General features: G+C 40.2%; 1 protein-coding gene across 4 annotated transcripts in view; it reads right to left on the minus strand.

Moving 5' to 3' along the window:
* Nucleotides 1-21556, minus strand: part of mcf2l2 (MCF.2 cell line derived transforming sequence-like 2) — a 115579-nt gene that overhangs the window by 89198 nt on the left and 4825 nt on the right. The window contains exon 1 of one of the 4 annotated variants that reach the window (XM_082524376.1): nucleotides 14641-15070. The exons of the other annotated variants lie outside the window; for them this stretch is intronic. Coding sequence (XP_082380502.1) covers nucleotides 14641-14749 — 109 coding nt within the window. The 5' untranslated portion in view covers nucleotides 14750-15070. Of the gene's footprint in view, nucleotides 1-14640; nucleotides 15071-21556 lie in introns of those variants that run through there. 4 annotated transcript variants of the gene reach the window in all.

The raw sequence follows: 21556 nt of genomic DNA on the forward strand, positions 1-21556 counted from the left end.
GCAAATGCACGTTGAAGAGCAGTCACGTGACATGTTGACTATTAACACACATAAGGGACTTTTCAGATTTTGCAGGTTGCCTTTTGGCATCACATAAGCTCCAGCATTGTTTCAACGAGCGATTGATCAAATCCTGAGCGGATTACCTGGTGTGCAATGCTGTCTGGATGATATCCTGTGTACAGGAGCAGATGATGAAGAGCATCTGCGCAACTTGGATGCGACCCTTCAGAGGCTGAAGGAATACGGATTGAGAGTCCGTAAGGAGAAATGTGACTTTTTTCAGTCATCTGTGGAATATCTAGGGCACGTGATTGATGCAAATGGACTTCACACTGCACCTTCGAAGATCACAGCAATCGTGGATGCACCCCCACCACGACATGTCAGTCAGTTAAAGTCTTTCTTAGGGCTGTTGAACTACTACGGACGGTTCATACCCAACTTGGCATCACTCCTGAAACCACTGCACAACCTGCTACGCAAGGAAGAAACATGGGAGTGGACAGCAAGCTGCCAAGAGGCCTTTCAAAAGGCAAAGGATTCACTGACTGCATCTGAGGTGCTAACCCACTTCAATCCCAAGTTCCCAATTCAGCTTGCTTGTGATGCTTCTCCCTATGGGGTGGGGGCAGTGATTTCCCACATTCTCCCAAATGGCGAAGAAAGGCCAATTGCATTCGCATCAAGGACATTAAACACAGCAGAGTCCAACTATGCTCAGCTGGAACGAGAGGCGCTGAGCATTGTATTCGGTGTTCGGAAATTCCACCAGTACCTGTACGGTAGGAAGTTTACACTGTTTACTGACCATAGGCCTCTCACAACCATCCTGGGACCCTATACAGGGATTCCATCTCTTGCTGCTTCACGTCTCCAGAGGTGGGCGTTGATATTGTCAGGACATTCTTATGACATCAAGTATCGCAAATCGGAGTCTCATTGCAATGCAGACGGGTTGTCCAGGTTACCCCTTCCTGTTAAAAAACCCGTCTCTGACACAGTTGAGATCCTCTACTTCAGGGAGGTAGGGACAGCACCTGTTTCGGCTGTGCAGGTGAAAAAGGCGTCCAGAAATGACCCTGTGTTGGCAGCAGTGCTGGACTGGATCATTAAGGGTCTGCCTGCAAGTAAGGGTGTAGACCTGAAGGCTTTCCTGGGAAAGCGGGCGGAGCTTCCTGTTCAGGCGGGATGTTTGCTGTGGGGGAGGAGAGTCATCATTCCCATGTCACTGCGACCAAAACTGTTGAAGCAACTGCATGCAGGACATAGTGGAATAGTGAGAATGAAGGAAATAGCGAGAAGCTATTTTTGGTGGCCAAATATGGACAAACAGATTGAGGAGATTGCTAAGAACTGCTCTTCGTGTCAGATGGTCCGGAACAACCCACCACTTGCTCCTCTTCATCCCTGGGAGTTCCCACAGGAGCCATGGCATTGGGTACACATTGACTTTGCAGGTCCATACGAGGACAAAATGTTTCTTGTAGCTGTTGATGCACACAGTAAATGGCCTGAAGTGACCATAATGAAATCAGCCACCACTGAAAAGACCATAGAAGCTCTAGGAGAAATGTTTAGTAGGTTTGGATCTCCTACTCAGATAGTCTCTGACAATGGACCTCAACTGGTTTCACAGGAAATGGAGGCTTTCCTACAGGCTAATGGAGTGCAGCACATTATGTCAGCTCCATACCATCCTGCAACGAATGGTCTTGCAGAAAGGTTTGTTCAGACAATGAAACATGCACTGAAAACATCACAAGGCCAAGGAGCACTGCATCAGAGACTGCACAAGTTTCTGCTTAACTACCGGAATAGTCCACATGCTACCACAAGGACATCTCCTGCCAACGCAATGTTCAAAAGAGATCTGCGCACTACCTTTGATCTTTTGAAACCCTCAACTGTGAAGGACACTGTACAAAAACAACAAGAGAAACAAATCAGGTACAGGGGTCAAAAGGTCAAGGACAGAGTCTTCAGCACCGGCGAGTCAGTGCAGGCCAGGAACTACCGAGGAGTACACAAGTAGGTTCCTGCAACTGTCATTGCTCAAACTGGTCCAGTTTCATATACAGTTCAGGTGGCCGATGGAGTGTGGAGAAGACACGTGGATCAGCTACTCTGGTCCGCACCAGTGTCTGCAGCAGGGACTTGCGGAGATCTTGGAAATGCATTCATCGACTCGTCAGCCCTTTCACACACACAAGTAGAGAACTCCACCACATCAGGAACAGTAGTTCCACCTGTAAATGAGACTGTAAGAGAGACTGAGGCATCTTCGGTGTCAGGAACAAAGGCTCCACAAGAGAGCACACAGACTGACGTTACCACAGACCGCCGATACCCCAACAGAGAGCGGCGGCCTCCTGTTCGTCTGAGTTATTAGATGGCACCTGACCCAAATGAACGAGGCAGAATAATCCCCATGGGTCATGGGGGAGGTTGAGGTAGTCCACCCTCACTCCCCAAGATAGCAATTAAAAGAGTTGGTATTGTAACCTTACAGTTAATAACAATGGCGTGTCCAGCGGGGTGGCCTGGGGGGGCACAGGCCACCCCCCAAACCAGACTGGCCACCCCAGGTGCCACCCCAAAGGCAAAACAATAAAATTCAATCAAATATCAAATGTCCGATTATGTTTTCACGGTGACGCTCAGATATCCGAGTGTAAGTGAATGCAGCATCGCTTCTGCGCTATGCGCATCACGTTAGCAAAGGTAGGAGAGCCAAGCGCGAAAGACGTCACTGCAGGAAACAATTTTTCGGTGAAAGAAAATGAGGACAGAATAAATGTCCCGGTAAGTAATATCAAGTTTGTTGAGTTTAGTAAACTTCGGTGAAATTAGAATACCAAGGAAAAAAATAACACTTAAAGAATTATTGCAGCTGTGGAATATTTCAGACAGTATGCTACTGAGGGCAGCTAACATAAGAGTTATGCGTTATAAGATATAATCTAAGTCGTAACATTGCTGTATGGGGCTGCAGATTTGGTTGCAGGTTAACATAGCTGGACTGGCCATCGGGCATACCGGGCATATCCCCAGTGACTTATTTTTTATTTTTTTTGTAATGGCATGAACAATGAGAGGTGGTGGATTGGCCAGATGCAGGTCGATGTGTAGAAATAACTCCGTTGTTTGGTGGTGGCTATGACGGGGCTTCCACAGAGGCAACAGGTGGATGAGGGAAGGGGAGGCAGGAGGAGAGACCCGAAGCAGCCACCAGTCCGAGTGTCAGGTGAACTGAACTTCAGGTAAGAAGTTATGACCTGCAGTCTATCTGGGTCAGATATAAACCAAGTTTAGGTGGAGTTTATTTTCATGTTGCTGACTTTTTACTGTCAGTTGCCAGAGCGTTCTCACTCCCGAGGCGTAACATGTCGACGTTTTGTCACGTCCCGCGGCGTTCCTGAGGAACGCGAAAGGAGACCTTCGGCGTTCTTATGGTACGCGGTGGGTTATGGCTGGAATCCAGTGCAATGACGCTCCCGCGGTAATAGACGTTCCAGCCCTGTATTCCAGCCCTAAACCTAACCTTATCCCTAGCCCTGACCATAACCTTATTCCAGACCGTAACCAGGACTTTAATGATGTTAAATAGCGTGTTTCTAAGCGATTTGAAGAAAAAGAGCGAACATGTGTAGGTTCAGTCCAGACGGTTCTCATATTTCCTCTTTTTCCGAGGTCGTCATTTAGGAACGTGGTGGGTAGCCGAAAACGTAATATGGTGACGATTTGTCACCTAGCGTAAAATGTTACGCTTTGGGAGTGAGAACGGGTTGCAGTTGCAATAACTCATACTGCGTTCTAGCCAGTTTGACAGAGTTTTTATACAGCTGGGTGGGTGCTATGATGTTACTGATAGTGAACTTTATTTTATTCATAAGGTTAGTAGAGTTGCCAACGGCTCCTTAAAAAAATGGAATGGTCCCTCATTCAGAGAAAATATTACATGTTTCGTATTGAGCTGAGAAGAGACGCAGTTTGTCCCGGACTTTAGCTAGAATGGAAAAAAGACACAAAGCTGGATTTATTCTGTCTTTATGCTGCACAGCTGCCTCTTCTCTCATTCTCTCCCCCTCCCTCTCCTGTTGCTACTTCAATCATGAAACTGATCAATGATCAGCTGATCGGCTTTTCTCTCTTGTTTATCGCCCACTTTGCGCCAGAAAGAGGAAACCAGCAGATGTTGCGCTAAACAACAGCAGCACGTTTAAGCTTGATCGGCTGTTGTTAGAATGTATTTAATATTAATTTCTAGTATCAGCTGATGTTTGCTGGAGCCACAGCTGTAAAGCTGCTGGTCATGATGTCTGTTTAGATATGTGGTGAGAGGGAAACATGAAGATGAAACCAGGAGATGTCCTTACTGAACCATCAGAGCTGAACAGGTGATGGAGAAACAGGTTTACCTTTTAGGTGACATGAATGAGTTGAAGGGAAGTTATGAACTGTTTCTGAGAGACAAATAACACCAGGATCCTTTTTTATGTAGCAGACAGCTGGTAACTGTGCAGGGGCGGGTCTAGCAAAGTTTTGCCAGGGGGCCAGGTAGGGCATTAACAGGGAAAGGTGGGCACAAAGAAATACTTTTCTTTCTTATTCTCATTTAAAATACCTAGTTTTTATTAAATAATTATCTAAATCTTACAACCAAAGTTTTTATCTGACGTAAAATGTATAGAAATCATATATATACCAACAAGACTGTACATCACTGTCACAACAGGGTTTGTTTTCAGTCAAAGTCTTTATGGCTTTACTACCTGGTGGGTCGGTCTGTAGTAAAAATGCCCAATTTTTTTGTCCCAGTCCAGCCCTGCAGGTTAATACTGGCAGTGTCACCATGCCAGCTGACTGTATTTTATCATCAGCCAGTGTTGTTCTTTATCAATATTACCAAAGTTTACGATAAGGCAGCATAGAAAGTATTTACTTGCTTTCAGGTTTCATTCAAATGTTAGTCTTTTCATTTGTTTCCCCACTTTTTTCCTGTTTCAAAATCAAACACCAGTTTGTGAGAAGATTATCTTCTTTTTTTAACAGGCAGATAAAGTTTTGCATTGGCATTGGCTAATTTGTCAATTGTTTGTTACAAATGTTCGTATTTTAATTTTCAAAAATGTTTTTGCCCAAAACATATGTGCACTATATGTCAGTAAAAATACTATGCAAATATTGCTGTCCTTGACTGCTGAGTAAACACTGACAAAGCACTGATTGTATCTCTTGTACTTTATCAACGCAGTATCTAAAAACTTTGCACCGTAGTGGTTAAAATCTCATTCTAATAAGAGTTAAAAGTACATTTGGTTATTAGGTTTATAGGATTATTGAATTATGGTTAAGGGTTGGTAGAATTTTTTTTTAAAACATTATCTGCCAATTAAATCTGCCACCCTTCTCCAAATCTGTGCCCCTACCTGGCCCCCCCAACAAAAATTTTCTAGACACGCCACTGGTTAATAAGAGGTGAAATGTTTGTGAGGCTATTACTGTCATGTGCCAGTGAAGACTGAAGTTTGTGAGTAGATCACCTGTTTATTTCGTAGTACATCCTTTGTAAGAGGGGAGGAGATGTTGTGTATTTTGGGTTATAACAGGACCCGTAGCGGTCATGCCCAGAGGCATTATGGGAAACCAGCTTTAGGCTGTCGCTCGGGCTAGCTCCATGTTAAGTTATGCCGTTATAATAAATACCTCAAGTTACGTCGTGGTCCGAGTATCATTGTTATACTAGTAACCCGGAGTGAAGATATAACAGATCGCAGGACCTGTTTTTTCCGTAGACTTTCTTTTGCAAACAAACTGAGTCGCCCCCTGCTGGCCTGTAGAAGAACGCAGCTCCAAAGCACTTCTGTACTGAACTCACTGTTTTTTAAGCTATCTCCACTTTTCATATACAGTCTATGGATAAAACATCCATTTATTTTCCTAACCCCTCATCCAGTTCCAGGTCATCATGAGCACTGCACATGTCACTAGTAAATCCCACTGCTAGCTAAAATGTTTTAGAAATATTTCCCCATTCCAAGCAGTATTTTTTTGTAAGATCCCCTGACTATGCACTTTTGTTTGGTCAGCTATGGTCACACAGACCCAGAGGTCTTACCAAAGCAGGAAAAGACAAGCTTGACTTTGTCTGGAAAGGACTTGTCCAGTGTAATTCATGTCATTAAAGCCTTGATTACAGACAAAATGGCTTCTGTCCACTAACATATCTAAACTATGTTAAATGTTAACAATTCTTGTTAAAATACCAAAAAGACATGAAAGTGATCACAGCACTGAGTGAAGGAGTTTCAGTGTACCCAAAAGGTGGCCAGTAATTTCTCACACAGCCACAAAAATATGGAGCCAACACTATCACACACTGCTAGAATATACACACCTAGGCTGTGACCCTAATCCATCTGCTCTGAAAGGGATTAAACAGCATGCTCTCACACATTGTCACCACAGTCATGTGTGTTTCGTTTTGCACACTCCATGTTGTGTGCTGTTATGTTCGCCTTTTTTTATGATTAATGCGTTGGGCTGCCTAATAATAATGAACCACCTCTTTGCTAGATTCCCAGGAGGAATCTATGAGGATATTCACATTTCTTCTTTATATATCCATTACAGATCTTAAAGATCAGTACAGCTTAGCACAGCTGTTTAGTGACTCTGCTCCTATCTTTCAGAAACAAAGGACTAGAGTACCTATGGATAGCCAAATATAGTCATTAATATTTTGATACTGGCCTGAGACTTGGGAATCAAACCCACCTTTTAGCACCTGTTTCATAAATGTATGTTGTAATGGACAAACTGAATATACTAACTTTCCAAAATGTCTTTAGAATAACTACACCACCTTTTAATAATTATTAGTTCAAAAGAATCGGACTGAGGAGATTCTAATTCTTCAGGCTTTGTTTTTTAATAATGTCTACATTACTGTAGAATACTGTTGTTTTAGGAACTTTAGATTCTTTTCCATTGTGCATTTACCAAGAAGGTGTCTGAAAAGTAACACCAAACTGTCAGAGTCACAAAAACTATCTTCTTCAATAAAAAAAGCAGTTCTGCTCCGACCTCCATCGAGTCCTGTCCTCAAGATCATTGATTGTCCAGAGTCAACATTAAGAGAGAGGAGATGCATAAAAGCATTAAAATTATCTTGGAATAAGCTGCATGCCAAAGTAGTAAGGAGAAGTGGTGTTTTAAAGGCATTAATGTGGATTTAGTTGTATATTTCTCTTTATTCTTTCAAATTGATTAAGTCTTGTGTTTCGCTTGTGTTTAGCCTTCCTGCATGTGCTTTCTTAAGTTGCAGTGTGTAGTGCCAGCCTCGCCACAGTCAGTTTATAAAATAATCTAGTGTGTGTGCAGCTTGTTTTTGGTATTTCTTAGAACTCACCAGGAATTTTTTTTTCTGTTATGTTCCTCCACTCTCTTTGATTTTCCTGTGAGCTTACAGCACCATGGAGCCCTGGAATTGCAGCTGTCAGTGTTCCAGGTAAAACCACTTTGTAGCTCCTCTAATCTTAAAATAAAATGCCTTAAGCATTAGCACCTTTTTTTGGCATCACTGAACCTATGATTTACAGAAAAGAATGTTTTTTCTGAAAAGCTACAGGGTCTATTCTCCAAATGTTAGGTTTATATTGTTGATTGTCATTTATGCTTAGAAATATTTACTCATATATGCTTAGAGTTTTATCATCAATGTCATGTTGGTAGAGGTTTGCTCCTTAGCAGTCTGTGGAGACTCTGTGTGCCTCCCAGAGCACTCTGGCATGCACACACGTCTTAAGGTCAGGAGAGAGGTTATATCTGCTCTTACTGGTTTATGGTATAGGAGGACACCTACTCTGTATCTGGTTAAGTATAAGAGCCTATTGTTCAGATGTACCGCTAGACTCCTGGCACCAGCATTGGGGAGTCTTCACAGGGTCCCTCCCCCCCCCCACACACGCACACACACACACACTTACACGACACACACCGACAAGGTATTCTTTGTCCACATGTATACCTATATGAAACGTCATATGTTAATGAACCTATGCATATTCATGTAACCACAATAAAAGGAGTGCTATGGGGAACCTGGCTGAGAGTCTGACGGAGGTCAAGTGGGTGGAACGACACTTGGCTCCAGGCAGGCCTCCCTCATGCATGAGTAACACAAAGAACTTTGCCTACTTGTGTCTTGCTTTTGCTGTGTAATTAAATTGTCTTGAGCGTTCCAGCGAATAGGTTCAAGCTACAAACCTATCACCAAAAGTTTTGAATACTGAAGAAGAGAATCCAATGGCTGATTCTGAGAGGAGTAAAGTGGCAAAGTGCAGACAAATACTAATCCTGTAAGGCGTCCAGTGTGTGTGAAAATTACCTATTATGTTTTTGATGCTTTTCATCTCAAGACCTTCCTGGCAGGAGCACACACGCAGGAGAAAAAGTAAATCCTCCAAGAAAGACCAGCAATCCCATCAAATGACAATAAACTCATAGTATCCAAACCCAGTCAGACATCCAGTAACAAAACCCCGGTCTGTCAACAGCAGCTGCTTCTTCTTCATTATCCTCCTCATCATCATCATCTCAGGCTGTTCCAGACATCCAGACGAACAAATCTCCGTCTCTCTCTCTTTTCTTGCATTTCAGTCACACGCACTCACACACAGAGCCGGAGCAGTCCCGGAACTGTTTGTGTGTTACTGTTGTTAGGTTTGCCTGTGGTCAGTTTTTCCAGCTCCAGCTGTAGTAAAACAGCTCAGCTATGAGCAGTGAGCAGCCTATAAGAAGCCACAGAGAGAGGACGGGGTGGGAGCGTACGTCAGAAGAAAGAGACAGAAGGAGGAACACAGAGGAAAATATAGAGTGGAGCTGCAGCTGTGTGTGTGTGTGTGTGTGTGTGTGTGTGTGTGTGTGTGTGTGTGTGTGTGTGTGTGTGTGTGTGTGTGTGTGTGTGTGTGTGTGTGTCAGAGAGACAGAGTGTGTGTATGCATGTTGCCCTGATCATGTGTGCTTCATTTTTGCAGGCTCCATGTTCCTGCCACAGAATCTTTGTGCTGTTATGTCTGTGTCTCTTTTATGAGTCCTGAGTTATGTTGGGCTGCCAAATGTGGACAACATGTGGAAGTAGACATTATTACTGAAATACCTCTTTTGCTTGATTCCACTCAAGAGTAATCTGACACTAAAAAGATTTTTTGACCCTGATCTTTCAGCGCAGTATTGGTTGTATTTATACACTCAGCATTTCGGACAGTTGTTTTTGTTGCCTTCCTAGAAACATGAATGTCTGGTTTGCCATATCTATTCACAGAGAAATTAGGTGTTCAATTAACTGTAGTGTTCACTGTTAAACTCTAGATATAGTTTTACACGAGTAAAGCAATAACTTTTACTTGTGTTGAGTTGGTAGCTGTTACAATCAAACTTCTAAACATATGGCTGAAATTTTTTTTGATGTTTCTATAATCCATTTTGAGAGCTACATTTTTAATTCAATTTATGAAAACGAATGAAATACTGCTATTACACAAGCCAGAGCTAACTAGATTTGTTTGTTAAATAAACACTTATGGGACTGTATTAGATGAAAAATGAATAACTACTGATGGAATGAGGTTGTGATTTTGAGCTGGAGCACAGCGGGGCAGAGCTGGGAGTGTCTGCCCAAACGTGTGGAGAACCTCGAGGGTTGCTGGCTGTTCTAAGCAGTGGGGAACTTACTAGAGAGTCCAGAGTGTGGAGAACTAATCTCTGTAAATGTGAGGCGAAGGAATGTGGACTGAGGTGGAGCAGAGAGGACACTTGATGAAAGACTGCAGGTTTGGTGATCAGGGGCAGATGTGGACGAGATGATGTGTTTTAGTTTATTCTAATGTGCATTTTAACTTAACAATCTGTAATGAAGTAATCTCAATCTTGGTATCAATCCTGAAACAATGCACTGGATAAGCAGATGAAGTAGAAGACAATGGACGGATCGATACATGCATGTACACAGAGATCGATGCGGCAGACACAAAGAGAAAACACGGAAGTGACATACTGACATCCACATACAGCAGGAACATAAAAACTGCACGTGCACACATAAACAAGTGCACATGTGAACTTGTACACATTGTTTTCAGCACAATGCCTGTTCAGTTGTTACATGTATTTTGTGACCTACTTCCTACAAGTGGATAAACATTACTGCATTCCCAGGCATGTCATTTGTGTGTGTGCGTTCATGATTCTTCCACATTGTACAAAGGTTCTCAAAAACAAGAAGTCTGAGCAAGGAAGTGAAAAAGCAGCACAGTCAGATTCAGATTCATTCAGATTGTGATACATGCTAGCCTCGGCTTTATGTTGATTCTGAAAAAAAAAGAAGGGGAAAAAAGGAAAGTGTTCAAATGAAGCAGGTTAGAAAGGAAATAAGTAATCAGTGTTGGGGAGTAACGGAATACATGTACCACCGTTACGTATTTAAAATACAAAATGTGAGTAACTGTGTTGCGTTACAGTTACCGTTTAAAAGGGTGGTATTCAGAATACAGTTACTTTGTTGAAATGAATGGATTACATGGCCGTATTTTCCTGTTTCATATGTTAGGCTATGCCCTCTCTATTTTTGGTTTCCCCACCGGTGGAAACCTAAACAAGACACGCATTAAGAGCCTCTAATGCCTGTGTCTCAATCTCGCGGCCCATGTCACCTCTACTTGCGGCCCGCATAATGACGTGAAGAAACATTTTAAAAAAAATATTCACAAAATGATTTAATATGAAGGCAATAGGCAGGTTGTTACAGGCATAGCCCTAAAGAATGTAGCCTCATGGGCAGGGAGAATGGACTGCCATACCCGTTATGTGTCTGTGAGCGAAGGAGGGAGAAAAAGAGTCGAAAAGTACGAAATGTCACCGAGAAGAAACGGGACATGGAAGCATGTCAATATAATATAACCACTGCAGCCAAAAAGAGTGCCTGACAAGCCCAGTTGTAAGTAAACTATTAAGAGTCGACTGTACACTGTGTTTGTCTTTACCTCCGAAACAATAAGTCCCGTTGGAGCAGCCTTTCAACGCCTCTCTCTGTCTCTCGCTAGCATAGTCGACCCAGACAACAAAGTAAAGCTATTTTTCGGCTACAAGCCCGACATGAACCCGACGTATTAGCCAGAGGTCCCTTTACTACGGTTCGGAGCCGCGGACCTGTTTATTTAGTTTTCTATACAAGATCGCTGCAAAAAGTGCAGCCTTACCTAATGTCCACCCTACTGTTACTCATTTTATATTGAGAATTAAAAATCTAGTTGGTATTGGTATGGCAAGTAACCTTCAGTATTAATAATAAATCACACAGCAATAGTACATTCATGTAGTTGTAAAAAGCAGGATAGAATATTAAGTAATCCAAAGTATTCAGAATACGTTACTCTCATTGAGTAACGTAACAGAATACTTTACAAAATACATTTTGGGGCATGTATTCTGTAATCTGTAGTGGATTACATTTTAAAAGTAACCTTCCCAACACTGTAAGTAATGAAGTGCCAAACACTGCAACTTTGGAAATGGGCACTTGGAGTTTATTCCAAATGTGAGTCAGTCCCCAAAGATCACAATATTTCAATCCCTTATGTTGCACGCATTTAAATATATACTGTACACATGAAAGTATCAAAGTTGAAAAATTGACACTCCACAAACCTATCAGTGACTGAATTGTTATAGTCATCTTTTATATATAGTATATGATTAAAGTTCAGTTAATTTGCTCAAAAAGGGGAAGAGATTGCATAAAAACTTGCTTTGCAACAATGAATATATCAGAATAAACATAAGCAAAGGGAAACATTTCTTTTCAGCCAAGCAGAATATTTACTGTACTGTTATTATAATTTTAATTTACTGATGCAATGTTTAAATGTTTTCTAGGCAAAATGACAAAAAAAAGTATCTGTGCAGGGACAAGTGGAGAAAAATGATGCGCACATGGTGATCGAGAGAATGGAAAGACAGAGAGGTGAAAATGAAACCTGGATTTTATCTGGTAATTGCATGATGTTAAATTGTGTAATTCTTAACAGTGATGTGAACTCGGAATGTTACATAGACTAGAGTCTCTATTAATAGCATGAAGCAGGATAACAGCGGTCTCATGAATGAGTTCAGTGTGTTTGGAGTAGACCCACATTATACTCGCAGCTACCGTTTTTAAGTGGAAGTAGTGGGCTGCCCCTGCTTTTTTAAGTTCATGCTGTAACCACATTAATTTGTGAAGATCTGCTCATTACAGACTTTATAGTGGTTTCCAATTTAAAATGTTTGCCAAACAGTGAATATGCAACAAACTAATTTTAATATACCTGCACATCTTTGATGAAAAACATATGATATGTAAGAATTTGTTTCCATTAATAAAAGGTTTTATATCACATGTGAAAACATGCAGAAGTTTATCAAACACTCTCTTAAGACAGCTTCCTATCTCTCTTTGATCTCTGTCAATCTCAGATACAGGGAGCACACAAAACAGATTTTTTCATATACAAACACAAATACACAATTATGATGCAGAGCCAGTGTTATTTTTGGGTTGTTGTTCCTCAAGGTCTAGGTGAAGGGGGGGGCTTCCTATTGGTTCTCAGGAAGAAGGCGTCAGCACAAGAAAACAATCAGAGGATGTCCAGTGACAGATCCGCTGATAACACTTCTCTGTTTCTCATTCCCTGACACACACATACATTATCCCAATGAATATCATTATCACCTCATGAAATGTGGACTGCTAATAATGAGTCACAAGCCTGATCCTGTTTTTAACCATGAACACTGGGGCATCTTGCAATGTCTGCATTTCTATATGCATTTGGTATGTAGCCATCTTTGTTGTTGTTGCCATAAATACGAGCATGCTTGGTCTTGATCTTGGACTTGACAGCGACTGACAAAACAAAGCACTCTGATGTTTGTCCATCAGTCAGCACACATGTTGAGTAATGGGAGCACAGAAACATCTCTGTTGCTACTGTAAATCACAGGTTTCAACCAACAAGTAGGATGTTAAAGCCAATGTTAAAGAGTTCTGCATGAACAAACATGCTTCCTATCATTCAAAAATCAATTTTAATGACCAGCTTCAAAATGTAAAGATCCCATATTGGTTGCCTTGGCAGCAAGCAAAGAAAAAAAAAACCTAATAAACTGGAAAGGCAGAAACTGTTTCTTAATATCTCTGTGATAAGGTCCAAAAAAATCTGCATAGGAAGACTAATGGCAACAAAAAAACAATAGATACTGGAGCTCATTTCTTTCTTTCTGTGCCATATAATCAAGGATATTAGACAGAGATAAAAGAACCTGCACGTATTCTAACAACAGAACGATGAACTCTTCAGCCAGAACAGTTCATCTAAACGAAACTATAAAGCTTTTTTCTTGGTGTGTGCATTCATTTTTCAATTAGGGAACTCCTACTAGCTGAAAATGGATTTATCTTGTACACTTGTACATTTTCATTGCTATTAGGATTACGACAATAATGGTCATTTACATATTAAAGTTTAAGTTTTACTTGTTGTTCTCACTCTTTGTTGGATTTTAACACCTCTGTTCACTTTTTGTTTGTGTCTTGTATTAATCATCACTTTTTATATATTTTGCATGATAATTTGAATTAAAAATCCTCAATCGAAGTTCATTTGGTGCTGCTTTAATCAATGTCAAATTGTTTCATCAGAAAAGTAAAATTTTCTTTAGATACATCTTTTTGTGTGTTAAAACTGTGAACACTACTGCACACTGTCATGTTTGAATAGGTTAGAACGCCCCATTCATTAGAGACATAGAGGATTCTACACAGTCTGGTGAAAATATGAAACCCAACAATTCACATAGAACCATTTTTAGGAGCATAACCTGCAGCATGATCAAATAACTTCAGCAAAGTATCGATTCTTCTAGTAGAACTTTAATTTGTACAAAGTTTATTAAGAAATTGCAGCAAAGCTTACGCACTCCAAACAGCCATATTTTCAGAACAGTTCTCTTTTTTTGTACAAACTTACTAAAGATTATAAATGAAATTAATTACCAACATGCTAGTATGCTAACATTAGCTGTTCTATAGGAAGGTTCCTAAAACCGCTGACGGCAACAAACAAGCTTCATTTCCAACTTCTTTCAATGTGATCTGAAGCTTTTGTTGCTTACATCTGTTTACAGGTTTCATCATCATCTAGAATTGAATAAACAGGCTATAACAGCAGGATTGATATGAGCAACTACAACATGAGTCAGCAACAATAACAGTGTAAAATTATTTTTTGTTATTAATAAAGACATTAAGATTTTATTGACTAGGACCAAACAGCAACTGAATTTCTGTGTTTTCTGCTGCTTCTGCGCAGTTGTCTCATACACACAGAGTCATACTTTATAAGCTGCAGTCAAAACATATTTTACATTGTTGCTTGTCAAAGTAATTTTGCTTCTTTCAAGCTAAATTATTAGTGCTATAGTGCCCAAATTTCTAATCACTTCCAAAGCTGTATTGAACCAAAATTGTATAGTAGTGTAAAGGTAACATATTAAAAGGGTTGAGAGAAGAATGTAATGGTGCATAGAGGATTTACATACTTCCTAGTATGGCTGATTCAGTCTCCTGACACACCTCCAGGAAGCTGTAGTAAGATTCCATCTCAGCAATGGAGATCCGTACAGTGGAATAAGATCCATAAACGTCCATATTTACCACAACTTGTAAAACAAGATCCAAAGGTCTGATGTAACAGCCTTCCTCAAGATTCTGTTTGTAGTCAGAATAAACTGAATCTTACATGGTTGTACTGCATGTATATTCTTTTCTATGGTATCTACCTGTCCTGCCTCCCCACTGACTCTGTCAGAGAAGCGGGGGGTGATCCATGTTTGTCTAATGCTTCTCCTGTCTGTTACACACACAAATGCACACTTTTTGTTTTCTATGCCGCTGTGCTGCTGGACCTGTTTGTTGCATGTCCCTGTACAGCCCACAAGATACCTGTAACCTCTCTACTTCTGTCTATGTCTGTTTCTGGCTCTCTGTCATAATCTCTGCTACAGGGTAAAGCCTATTACAGGTCATTTGCATACACCCACACCTGTTACAATCACAGACCTGCTGTGAAGGAGGGAGTTTACACTCTATGTAGACTCTATTAGAGGTTCTTTTCTACCCTGTACACTTCTCTCCTAATTTTGAGAGATTTTGTGTAATTTTGTGAAATAATTAACAACAAAAATACAAATAAAAAAGGATACTGTGGAGAAATACAGTATTGTTTCCAGTGAGCCAGTATGCAAAACATCAGCATCCTGGCTGCTTACCCACATGACATGTAGGTGTAATATTTTCGGTCACACCTGTGCTCTTGCTCTAATGTGACAATACTGCAAACCTTTTAAACACAATCACCAACCTATGATAAAGTCAAGAGAATCATTTTGAGACATTGTCAAAAATAGTCTTTTTTCACATGCAACACACAGCTGGGGATTATCTGCACATGTATTCTCTACTGGAAATATGCTGCTTGGTATAGGCAAGGGAAGGCACCAGGAAGAGTGTAGACATTCTCTAGCTCAGAATGACCTGATCTATTCTTGCGTAGGCTCCGTCTGACATTATACAGACTTTTAGTAAAAACCATGTAATGCCTGAAAGGACTTATTCTGACACTTAGAGCACTGCCTTGAAATGTCTAAAATAGTTCTGAACTGAAATGCATGTGAGAAAACAGCTTATTTATATGGTGAAAAAAGCTCTACCCACTGAAGTCTTATTTTAAGCTATCGTAGAAGTGGATTACAGCAGTGAACTCTATTCAGGTACACACTGTACTTAATCTTTTATAGTTTTTACCCAGATAAAAATCAGCTCATGTAACTTTTCAAGGCACTAAATAAAATAAAAGAAGTTTTTTTGGAGGTGGCTAAAATCCCATAAGCATCTCATTTAAAGGTTTGCTGTATGGTGCTTTATTTCTGGCAAGTGAATTACCTGAAATTAGTTTGTGAGTACAGAATCAAAGAAAAACAGACCTTTTTTAAATGTTGGCATTTTTGTTTGTTTGTTTGTTTGTTTGTTTGTTTGTTTGTTTGTTTGTTTGTTTGTTTGTTTGTTTGTTTTGTTTGAGAATTCATAATAATGAGAGACATTCAAAATACCTTATCTCACTTCATTACCAAATGAAATGATTGAAATGAAATCATTTCTCAGCTCAGTTTTTCAGATTTTTCACATGCAAATAAACAGATTTAACCAGCTGGAGCATCATCTAGTGGTGATGCAATCAAATATGCAAATTGTAAAATAAGATTGTTTTATCTCACACATACAGCTCGACGCTGCTCCCGATCTATCTGTAAAATAATTTCTCTGTCTCCTCAGATGTGATCCCAACTCTGCCAACAAGCAATCAAACTGCCCGACTAACATCCTGCAAATGCATGAAAGCAGCTGTGATTCAACTTCAACTCTTGGATTAAACCATTAGATTCTCCCTGCTGTTGCCTTCTGTTGAGAACTGGATGAACCCAGAATCTCTGTTTCTTCCTTTTCTTGTGTAGAAACACCAGGACCAGCACATCATTGCTGGATGTGAACTGCATTTCTTTTTTTTTTGTAGTGTGTTTTTGAGGACAAATTCTTTTGCAAAACCGCAATGCTTTTGATGCGTATTTAGATTACATGATAAATTTGCATCTCAAATAATTTGAATTTCATCTTGTATTTTAAGGTCCAATGGTCAAATTTAAATTACAAATGACAGAGCCTGTCACACCTGCCTGTGAGGATTTTAGCTTTCACTAAGGTTACCCTTTCCTCTGACTGTCATAACTGGTCTCTGCTGTCCTTTGTCAGTCAGCTGTATCTGGAACGCTTTCTTTTCAGTCTAAAAACTGAAGTTCTACAGGACCTTAACCTTAATACCTTTTTCATGTGCAGTTATGAGTCGAGTATCTCTGTTGGCCTTTTTGAAAAATTGATGTTGGTTCTCTTGATGTCAGCCAGCTCCTTTAATTCCCCTGGAGAGGCTTGCTGTTCCCTTTATTCTCTCCTTTACTGCCCAAGATGCACACTTTATGTTCGTTCTGTGGGTATCTGCCTGTGATATCCATGCATGCTTCTTGTTTCATCTTTAATAGTTGATCTAGCCCTTCTTTGTGGATGCTCTAGGTACTGGACTTCAGGAGGAATCTTCTGCTAGCAAATTCTTAAGCTTATAACAGGACTGTTGATTGAGCGAGAATCACAGAAGCACCAGTGACCTCAGATAATCCTTGTTCTGTTCACTGAGATATTTGAATGCTAATCAATAAAATCAAATCAAATCAAATCAAAACATATTTTTCAGCTAATTTTTCAAATAGAGCTTCTGCACCTTCTGTTATAGTTAAATTGACTCTTTCAATAACTCCTCACCACTGCATAAGCTATTATTATTCAGGTGCCCATTTAAGTTATTTTGCCCTCTTCCATCTCTATGCAGTCTCACAATCAGTGTTTTACATTAGTTTATCATGTGTTATTATTATCATGTCACAATAAGCAAAAACTGAGAAATCTGCACTTTGTTAAACTGTGTTCGTGCCGCCACCATGTATGAAAATGTTAGCATGTACAATAATGTAGCTTACCTGCTTGTATTTTATATTTCACAAGATCAAACACATGGGATAGACTAACACTTTACCACACAAAACTGTATTAATAAGCTGCAGGTCCATTTCACTCCCACTCCTGACAAACCACTACAGACTCGTGTGTATCCCCATCACTACCATTGACAAGGTGGTACTAAGGAAGCAGCATTATTATAGGCTTTGACCCTTTAAAGCTCTTTTTTACTGAGTACGGATTAAGTCAAAGCTATATAGCACACACACCTATAACACAGTCACTACAGTCGATATGACAGTCACTTACATATTACTGATCCCATGTTGCTGCTGATCTTTCTGTGACACAGTGCACAGGAGGGGCTGAGCCACACCGCTAAACCAACATCCAGTCCAATGTCCACAGCAACACACACATACAAAGATCTGGTGATACTACAGTCCACTCCTCAGGGCTGTCTGGTTTTCCTCAGTAGTTCAGGCCCAGTCCTTGTCATTTTGTGTGTAAGAGTAGCAAGAAACGGCAGAGAGGTATGGATATGTGTGTGCTGATGTTCGTGTTTTCGTCAAAGAGGGGGGTTGAGCCTCTCCTGGCAGCCTTGTGACCGGCTTAGCTGCTCAGTTCTTACCACAGTTTACGCAAATATCCTCAACAATACTCTCATCAGGCAGCGGGGACTTCCCTTCTCCTCTGCATCCTTCCATGTTTACTCCCAGCTTTCCTTTCCCCCCGTCCTGCTTCTTTTATGCCCCCTCCTCTCAAATGATTTATAAGGCTTCTCCACATTGTTTCTTCACTAGTTATGGATGCGTGTGAGATGGCTGCCACGCCCTATCTATAGACAAAGCTTTAGACTTTGAACTGATCATGTATGTAAAACAGCACAATTAGACAGGTTTTGGTCACACTCAGAGTCAAAGATGCATATAGTTGCATCGACTACATTATTCAGAAGAGAAAAAACTGTATGATGTTGGTTATCCATCAATAAGTGTTTTCCCTCCACCTCTTCTCGGATACTTTTAATTTCTTAGTTAAAAAATGTTAAGAAGATATAAAATAGTAAGATGGCGAATATTTACATGCACATATGTTGGGTTGTGTCCAAAAAGTGGGTCAAGGCTGTGGCGCGTGTGTCCAAATAGTCTAATAAGTGTGTTACAGAATGTATGTGATATATAATAAATATTCCTTGCAGACAATAGTTTTGGCAGTTTATCAGACTTTTTCTTTTAGGTTAAATGTTGATATTTTCTGACTGTTAAAACTTTTCATTCCATATAAAAATACATGAAAATATAATATTTAAGGTGACTGAGGAGGATGCATTACTGCAATTTGGCGTGACACATTACTTGTATTTGAGGTTTTATCGTACTAAATTGTACCTGTTTAATTCCTTTCCTTTAATTCTCTTTTCACACATGAAGATGAGAAAAACCACTGAGTGCTAATCAGCTGCGACCAAGACAACTACAGTCATCAGCAACAGCCAATATCTGTCAGTGACCTCAGCCTCTCAGAAATGTTTGTCCTTTCCACACGACTACAGGACTCTTCATTAAAGGACACGCAACAAAAAAGTTCTGGGGTATTGTAAATCAGTTGTCTTGGTTCTTTTTGTGTTGTGTGACTGGACAGTTTGTGGAGGAGAAATATTTTTTTACTAAAATGTAACCAAGTTTCTTACTTACTGTGTTATTTAACATCTAGTTCACATAAGTTACTCTTAAAATGACTTTTCTCAGAAACCTCTGGTGTTACAGTCTAGCCTTATACAGTATTTCCATTCAGACAGTTCACGCATCAGCCTGAATCTTTCTCCACTCGTGTTTGAAAGTGTTAGCTAGGGTTACATGAGCTGCATGTATATCAGTTAGAGCAGCCTGTAGGAATTGCATTTTTCAAAACTATTTCAACAAAAAGAATAGAGCTTTTATTCTGTTGGTCCATTAAAAAAAAAGTCCATTTTTGGTCAACTACTGTTCTAACCGCTGACATCATGGATTATGTCACTGCAGGCCTTGGCTAGCTCACTGACAATGACCTTCTCCTACTGGAACCAGAAAATCACCATAGACTTGAAATGACGCAAGCAAACTATCTTAAAGTGACAGTCCAGGATGCACAAGACGGACATTTCCACACATTACTGAGTACTGACGTTTCAGACCAGGCACTAGAGCAATCTGAATAATTGATGAACATGGCATTCCCACCAGTCCCAGATCGAAAAGGAACAGATGTTGTTTTCTGTTCTCTTTAGCACTTTATTGTTAGCATAAAAAACAAGCTTTCACTCGGTGTGTTTACCAGTTAAGTTATTGGTGAAATCATTTCAGAACTTTCAAGGAAAGCAAAACAGTTAGCGTTCCTGATAAACTGCAAAAAACTGAAAGTGAAACTATGAAATGATTCACATGTCCTGATGAGCGTTTCCAAGGAACACTGTGATTACAGGAATACCTTTCAAAATTTATCAAGTATCTTGCCAGCCAACTGAAGTTTTCAAAATGAAAAACTAAAAGGAAAACAGTAGTTGTATCAACGAGTTTGCCCTGTAGTCAACACTGAAACTGTGACCAGACCACTTGACCTTGGCTCATTTGACCTGCTCAGCATTTATCCTCTTAAAAATTGTTCTGTAAAAAAATTAGGCCAAACTGTGAAAGTTCTCCTGTGCTATTGTTCAGCTCTATTGTTGTGAGCAGGACCGTTCAGCTGGCCTCTGTCCAGCAGACAGAAAGAAAGACACTTTCCAAAGGATATGGTGTGCCTCCCCTCCCCACCTCCACTCCTGTATCATATACAGGAAGAGGAAGCAGAGAGAATACAGTGCTAACGTCATCACTACAAAGGTTGGCGCTGTTTGGAAGCTTGGGTGGGTGACAGGGGTTTCAGGCAGGAGGCCTCTGAATAATATTACAAATCCTGAGCTGCTATCAATAGGCTGCAGTTGAGATTTCAGTAGCGGACCTCTGAAGACATGTAAGATGTGAACGCTGTCAAATACAGAAAACTGGTAGTGTAATGTTAGATGAATCTCCAGAAAGATACAATGCAGCAAGCAAAAGGCCAGGCAACAATACTGCTAATTCTGCCCTGTTGTATCTTATACCAAACGACATATATGACCACATTATGATTTGAGTTCCAAGCTGTAAGGATAAGCATCTAACCTAGCACCATAAACTCAATACAATATCATAAATGATATATAGCGATTTTCATACACACACTACAGACCACCTAGCTTTTTTAAGGGGGCAAAGCAAGGCATTAAGAAGCTAGTCAGAAGACATAATCTCTTCAGCATGTCCTGGGTCTGCTCCATAGTCTCTTCAAGTTCAATCAAGCCCAAAACACCTGGAGGTAGACCAGGAGGTATACCCAAATGACTTCACCTAACTCTATTTAATCCTTTCCAATTATATAAATGTTTTTAATTTATTTATTTGACATGTGACAGATAGCTGTGTACAACAGTCATCCAATAAAATTTACATTTTCTCAGTTATGTAGAAAAGACTTCAACCGAGAAGAGGAATCACAGATCCATAACAGGTTGGCATTTTGTTGGCAAGATAACTCATAATTAAAACAACTGGGAATTGTGTAGGGGAAACAGGGGATAGTTGTAACATAACGTTTGACATTTCTGTCTGTAGCTTGGAGCTCTTTTAAGGTAGTGGATTCAAAATGTAATGCAAAGTATTTACATATATCTGCTATTAAATAGTACAGCTATTTTCTCTGCAGCACAATTACTCATTGCATGGTGTGGTCTCAGACACAAAGAGTGAAACGTTACAATTGACCCCATAGCCTGGATTAGTTGTAACATATCCATGGGTGAAAAAACTGACAAAATCTTAACATGTAATCTTTTTT

This window comes from Aulonocara stuartgranti (assembly GCF_965226115.1).
Source record: "Aulonocara stuartgranti genome assembly, chromosome: 23".
Taxonomy (NCBI): domain Eukaryota; kingdom Metazoa; phylum Chordata; class Actinopteri; order Cichliformes; family Cichlidae; genus Aulonocara; species Aulonocara stuartgranti.